We start from the raw sequence: 7,500 nt of genomic DNA on the forward strand, positions 1-7,500 counted from the left end.
GTCGAAAAGCCTGTCGGTTAAAGGTGGGTCTTTAAAGAAGATACGGTGGGGAATAACAACAAAGAAAGGTCCTATCGTAGAAGAAAATCAAACAATCGGAATGAACCTATTGAGACAGTCCATGGACAGTTGATGACCCTAGACCTCTGGATGAAGTCTAGTCTCAACTGACTACCCCAACTGGGAGGAGGGTAGAATAATAATAATAACGACAATGATGATGATAGTAACGAAGACAACTATGACGTAATTAGATGCGCCCGGATTCAATAAGCGTCACGAAGTGTCCCCTTGATCTTTTGTCCAACTTCAACATTAGTTGCGGCTCGGAATTTTAACGTCACAAAGTGTCCCCCCAAATGCGGTCCTCAAGTAAGGATAAACTACTGCATTTACGCTGACCTGAAAATATAACGCTAATCTTTACCTTAACCTTCTTGTTAGAAATAGATATGAAATGCTTAGATTTAAGGAGACACTACTTGTTGGATGTCAAAATTAGACTTGCATCTAATTACTTGAATTTCTGGACATATGCGAGGATGATGATGATAATTTGGACTTAAACTCGCCATCATAACGCTTATGAATAAATGTTGATTCTCAGTACACAAAACACCTACCGATAGTAAAGATCTCATAAAGGACGACTCCATAGGACCAACTGTGAAGAAGAAATGCAGTTCTATTATTAAGGAATCACCTTAAGTGTTAGTGACATATGGATGTTTACTTGTTGGACTTCTTAGCTTGTAGCACAGATGACAAGAGATACTCTTTTCAGTCCGTAAATAAAAATCTATGACCATCGCTAAAATTTGAAAACACGATTCTTTTTTTTTTATCTATATTTTAATTACTCTTACACTATGGAGCACCATTATTGTAAAACTTACAATCTAATATTCTAAAATGCGTTTTGCACAAAAACCCTGTAAAATGACTTTTTACAACATTATTACAAGTACATACACATCACTTTTGGTGGAAAGATTTGAGGCATCTCCAAAGAGGATCTCTGGTGCCGTCCATTTAACTGGCATACAGCCCTAGGAAGACAAGAGCATATCGTTTGCAGGTGAAAAAGGGAAAGTCAAAGAGTGGTCACAGCAATGTGAAATGGAAGCTATCAACAACGTAACTCACCTTCTTGGCATTGCCGTGTCCATATTTGAAGTTCTGGTACGATAATCCAAAATCCGTCACCTTGCACTCACAGTTCTTATCTAAGAGGACGTTTCGTGCTGCTAGATCACGGTGAATAATCTATGAACATTGGAAAACCAATATTAAGCACAGGGCCAGAGGAGATGTGTTTGTCGTAAGAACATCAAAACCTCTCAAAAAATATACAAAAATTTGATTTTATCAACGGAGTTGATAAACGTAAATTGGCCACCGTACAGACATTCTAAAAGCTGACGTTTCGAGCGTTAGCCCTTCGTCAGAGCGAATCGAGGAATTATGGGTTACGTGTAGTTTTTATAGTAGAGTAAGAGCTACGCTATTGGTGGTAACAAGGCAACGTGAAAAATAAAAATACATTAGTTAAATGAAAAGCGTTCGTTAATACCGTGAGGATTGAGGGTGCCGATTTGGAAGATGAATTTTTGTTCCAGATTCTTGCGGCTTTCCGTCGTACCTAGATGTAGGGAAAGGCCGCAGATAGCCATGTGTTTTTTTGGAGTGGTTAGGGAGATTAAAATGACGAGCGACTGGCTTAGATGCATCTTTGTCATTCTTCTCAACATCGCAAAGGTGTTCGCGGAATAGGTCACCTAGTCTTCTACCTGTCTCGCCAATGTATAATTTATTGCATAAAGTACAGGTTATGCAATAAATGACATTTGCAGTGGTACATGTGAAACAATCGGTGATCTTAACAGATCGCTTAGGTCCAGATATCTTGCTAGTGTTAACAATGCAAAGACAAGTTTTGCATCGTGAGCGCGCGCATTTGAAAGTGCTGGGTTGCTCGTTAGTTTTGAGTGCGCTTCTAACTAAAAAGTTGCATACGTTTTTGTCGCGTTTGAATGAAATAAGTGGAGGTTGCGAAAAGATTCTACCAGTCTCGGGATCATTTTGGAGTAATTTAAAATTATTAAGAATGATACTTACTTTTGACTGCGTGATTATAAGGATGGAAAGTGAGGGTGAATGGAATTCTGTCATTCTTATCTTTTTGTGACGTTTGTAGTGATGACTGTCGATCAAATTGTTAGGCGCCATGATGGCCCGCTTTGACCACAAAGACAGGATAGCCACGTTTTTCGAAGAACTGGCACATCTCCTCTGATTTGCTGGAAAAATCGGAGTCATCACTACATAGACGTCGAAGTCTAAGAAATTGAGAATAAGGAATGGAGTTCTTGACATGTGATGGACGTGATTATGAATACAACAAATAACTGTAAAAATCTGTAGGTTTGTGGTGCACACTGGTACATAGCACATTGCCACTAATAGAAACTTTGATATCTAGGAAAGCCAATGACGTTTCCGAAATTTCCCAGGTATATTTAAGAGCCGGATGAAAAGAATTTACGGAGGTTATAAAATGATCGAGTTCTTCTCTGCTGGATGAAATAGCGCCGATACAATCATCGATGTAGCGGCCGTACAGTTCAGCTTTGGGCCGTTGTACTGATTAAAAAATTGGTGTTCAACATATCCTACAAAAAGAGTGGCATAGCTAGGTCCCATTCTTGTGCCCATCGCCACACCATTAATTTGTTTGTAATAGTTGCCGGCGAATGAAAAACAATTAAGCGTTAAAACTAGTTCGGCAAGGCGGAGGAGCGTTTCGGAGCTTGGTTCTTTGACAGTGCGTTGATCGAAAAAGTGTTTGAGTGCTTGAGGATCTTCGCTATTGGGAATGACTGTGTACAGAGATGTAATGTTCATGGTGAAAATAAGTTTGTCTTGGCCAGAGAAATTGAAATCGCGGAAACTTTTTAGTGCGTGTGTACTGTCTTTTGATGTATGATGGCAAAGATTGACGATAGGCGTCATAATCCTGTCTAAGTAGCTAGAAATGAGTTCAGTGGGGCAACTACAGGCAGAAACGATAGGGCGACCTGGGTTGTTAGGTTTGTGAATTTTAGGCAAGAAGTAAATGCACGAAGTTCTAGGGGTGTTGATGATGAGATTAGTGGCAGTGTCCGGTAATTCTTGATTAACTATGAGATTCTGAATGGTGTTTTTGACAAATTTTTGATTTTTGTAAGTGAGATCTTTTTGGATTTTGGCATAAAACGAGGTATCCGAAAGTTGCCGCAAAGCTTCTTTTTGGTAAAGGTCGGACCGCCAAACAACTACCGCGCCGCCTTCGTCGGCCGATTTGACAACTATGTCATTGCGTTTACTAAGATTTTTAAGCGCCGCCCACTCTTCCGAGGAAAGGTTGGAAAATTTAGTGTTACGATTGAATTTAAGTTTGTGAATGTCGTGACGACATTTTTTGGCGAAAAATCTAAAGAGGCAAATTGTCCCTCTGGGGGAGTCCATTTAGATTTGCGAACTTGAAGTGTTTCAAAAATATCTTTGTTTGTTAGAAGTGTCCGAATCGTCTTCTTTTTCATGAAAAAAGGCTTTTAACTTAAGGAGGCGAAGGAATTTTTCAACATCTTGCTTAAGAGAAAATTCGTTGGTGCGTTTGGTAATAGGGACAAAATTTAGGCCCTTACTGAGAACAGATTTCTCTGAGTCAGTAGGCGGAAGGTTTTCTGGAATTGTAACTACGGTATTATGGCTATGCAATGTAGTGTCGTCGGTAATTTGCGGACCTATTAATTGTTGAAGTTTAAGAGTCTTGGCTTGGTGTAAATGGAAAAACAGTCCAGAATTAAGTTCTTGGATTTATACATTGGCGAGACAGGTAGAAGACTAGGTGACTGATTCCGCGAAGAACTTCGCGATGTTGAGAAGAATGACAAAGATGTATTTAAGCCAGTCGCTTGTCTTTTTAATCTCCCTAACCACTCCAAAACACACCTGGCTATCTGCGTCCTTTCCCTACATCTATTGTAGGTACGACGTAAAGTCGCAAGAATCTGGAACAAAAATTCATCTTCCAAATCGGCACCCTCAATCCTCACGGTATTAACAAACGCTTTTCATTTAATGATGAAATGGTATATGAAATGAATCATATGAACTGCGGATATGAAATCAAGTGAAGCTATGCGTTACGAAGCTATGCGTTACGAACGCAATTTTTACAATTGCGTAGAGAAGCCTGAAAAATTCAGGACTACAACGGGGTTTGAACCCGTGACCTCGCGATTCCGGTGCGACGCTCTGAAGCCACTGACGTTGGGAGCTGGTCATTTGTGGGTTCTAATGGTCCCGTGAGGAATGAATCAATAATGAAATGGTATATGAAATGAATCATATAAACTGCGGATATGAAGTCAAGTGGAGTTATGATCTTCGCAGTTACGAACGCAAGTTTTACAATTGGGTAGAGAAGCCTGAAAAATTCAGGAAATCAACGGGGTTTGAACCCGTGACCTCGCGATTCCTTTGTGACGCTCTAACCAACTTAGCTATGAAGCCACTGACGTTGAGAACTGGTCATTTGTGGGTTCTAATGGTCCCGTGAGAAATGAATCAATGATGAAATGGTATATGAAATGAATCATATGAACTGCGGATATGAAATCAAGTGAAGCTATGATCTTCCCAGTTACGAACGCAATTTTTACAATTGCGTAGAGAAGCCATCATAGCTTCACTTGATTTCATATCCGCAGTTTATATGATTTATTTCATATACCATTTCATCATTGATTCATTCGGACCATTAGAACCCACAAATGACCAGCTCCCAACGTCAGTGGCTTCAGAGCGTCGCACCGGAATCGCGAGGTCACGGGTTCAAACCCCGTTGTAGTCCTCAATTTTTCAGGCTTCTCTACGCAATTGTAAAAATTGCGTTCGTAACTGCGAAGATCATAGCCTAACTTGATTTCATATCCGAAGTTCATATGATTCATTTCATATACCATTTCATCATTAAATGAAAAGCGTTTGTTAATACCGTGAGGATTGAGGGTGCCGATTTGGAAGATGAATTTTTGTTCCAGATTCTTGCGGCTTTCCGTCGTACCTAGATGTAGGGAAAGGCCGCAGGTAGCCATGTGTTTTTTGGAGTGGTTAGGGAGATTAAAATGACGAGCGACTGGCTTAGATGCATCTTTGTCATCCTTCTCAACATCGCGAAGTTCTTCGCGGAATCAGTCACCTAGTCTTCTACCTGTCTCGCCAATGTATAAATCCAAGAACTTAATTCTGGACTGTTTTTCCATTTACACCAAGCCAAGACTCTCAAACTTCAACAATTAATAGGTCCGCAAATTACCGACGACACTACATTGCATAGCCATAATACCGTAGTTACAATTCCAGAAAACCTTCCGCCTGCTGACTCAGAGAAATCTTTTCTCAGTAAGGGCCTAAATTTTGTCCCTATTACCAAACGCACCAACGAATTTTCTCTTAAGCAAGATGTTGAAAAATTCCTTTGCCTCCTTAAGTTAAAAGCCTTTTTTCATGAAAAAGAAGACGATTCGGACACTTCAAACAAAGATATTTTTTAAACACTTCAAGTTCGCAAATCTAAATGGACTTCCCCAGAGGGACAATTTGCCTCTTTAGACTTTTTCACCAAAAAATTCCTTCACGACATTCACAAACTTAAATTCAATCGTAACACCAATCAGAATTTTCCAACCTTCCTCGGAAGAGTGGGCGCCACTTAAAAATCTTAGTACGCAATGACATAGTTGTCAAATCGGCCGACGAAGGCGGCGCGGTAGTTGTTTGGCGGTCCGACCTTTACCAAAAAGAAGCTTTGCGGCAACTTTCGGATACCTCGTTTTATGCCAAAATCCAAAAAGATCTCACTTACAAAAATCAAAAATTTGTCAAAAACACCATTCAGAATCTCATAGTTAATCAAGAATTACCGGACACTGCCACTAATCTCATCATCAACACCCCTAGAACTTCGTGCATTTACTTCCTGCCTAAAATTCACAAACCTAACAACCCAGGTCGCCCTATCGTTTCTGCCTGTAGTTGCCCTACCGAACTCATTTCTAGCTACTTAGACAGGATTATGACGCCTATTGTCAAATCTTTGCCATCATACATTAAAGACAGTACACTCGCACTAAAAATTTTCCGCGATTTCAATTTCTCCGGCCAAGACAAACTTATTTTCACCATGGACATTACATCTCTGTACACAGTCATTACCAATAGCGAAGGTCTTCAAGCACTTAAACACTTTTTCGATCAACGCGCTGTCAAAGAACCAAGCTCCGAAACGCTCCTCCGCCTTGCCGAACTAGTTTTAACGCTTAATTGTTTTTCATTCGCCGGCAACTATTACAAACAAATTAATGGTGTGGCGATGGGCACAAGAATGGGACCTAGCTACGCCACTCTTTTTGTACGATATGTTGAACACCAATGGTGGCCAATTTACATTTATCAACTCCGTTGATAAAACCAAATTTTTGTATACTACTTCCCCACTGACGCAGCACCACAGTTTCTTTAGAAACTACCCTCTTCCTTATCTCAAAAAATAGGTTATTTTGATCGCGTTACAGTTTCGTTACACATTTTATCTACCGCAAGCTAAGAGATTGAGAGATTGCTTTAAGTGCCTCGGTCGCCTTCGGCCTACGTGCTATGCGCCAGCAAGGATATGGCTTTCGGTTATTGATTTTCAAAATGGCGAACAACAAAGTCGATCTGGGTCAGATAAGAAGCGAAGAAATCGTTTACAGTACATTCCTAAAGATTCCATTGGGCTAATTAATCGTACTAAGCGACAATGATATACACTTTTCAAGGTGAGACGCTAAACTCCTCTGGACCCTGTGTCTTAAGTCGTCATAGGGACGTGGTTCTTCATTGCCTCGGTTTTTGTGGATCTTATTTGCGTCTTGAGACACAGAAATCAAAATAGTGTGAGATAACCAGTCAATTGCAACAGTTAACGTCCTATAGGCCCTTTCTGATACAGTTATGGACCGCAGAAGAAAACAAATCCATGCATTGATTTGAGTTCCAACTCAAGAGCGCAGGCATAAATGCTAACATTTCCATGGAATTCTGTTCCCCAACCAACCAAGAAACCCCTAATGCTGATTGACTAATCTCAAACTCTTGTTACCGAAGAGTTAGAAACCCGGCGCTTGTAGCAAATATAGCAAATCCGCGAGTGAATTCACTGCAAAAGATTTTGATGTTTCATACCACAGGAAATGGTAAAACTCGATCAATAAACAATCTGTACCAGGACTAGATTACTACATAAGGTTAAGGTTTCCAAGAATCTTTGAGTCGGGGAACATGGCGTGCTTGTGTCACTTAAAATGCCTTTGATTAATTCAACTGCGTCGAGTATGTTTGTATCTTCACTACAAGGACTTTATGCAGAGTTCGTTGCTTTTGAAACCTTTAGGCCTTTCGTTGTAGTTGCAA

At 40.3% G+C, this 7,500-nt stretch overlaps 1 protein-coding gene across 1 annotated transcript in view; it reads right to left on the reverse strand.

The window, feature by feature from the left end:
• Nucleotides 1-7,500, reverse strand: part of LOC138057001 (tyrosine kinase receptor Cad96Ca-like) — a 30,686-nt gene that overhangs the window by 10,179 nt on the left and 13,007 nt on the right. The window contains exons 4-6 of the mRNA XM_068903009.1: nucleotides 1,147-1,266; nucleotides 973-1,049; nucleotides 624-664 (exon numbers count right to left, since the gene is read on the reverse strand). Of these exons, the coding sequence (XP_068759110.1) occupies nucleotides 624-664; nucleotides 973-1,049; nucleotides 1,147-1,266 (238 nt within the window). The remainder of the gene's footprint in view (nucleotides 1-623; nucleotides 665-972; nucleotides 1,050-1,146; nucleotides 1,267-7,500) is intronic.

This window comes from Montipora capricornis, chromosome 7, assembly GCF_036669925.1.
Source record: "Montipora capricornis isolate CH-2021 chromosome 7, ASM3666992v2, whole genome shotgun sequence".
Classification (NCBI taxonomy): domain Eukaryota; kingdom Metazoa; phylum Cnidaria; class Anthozoa; order Scleractinia; family Acroporidae; genus Montipora; species Montipora capricornis.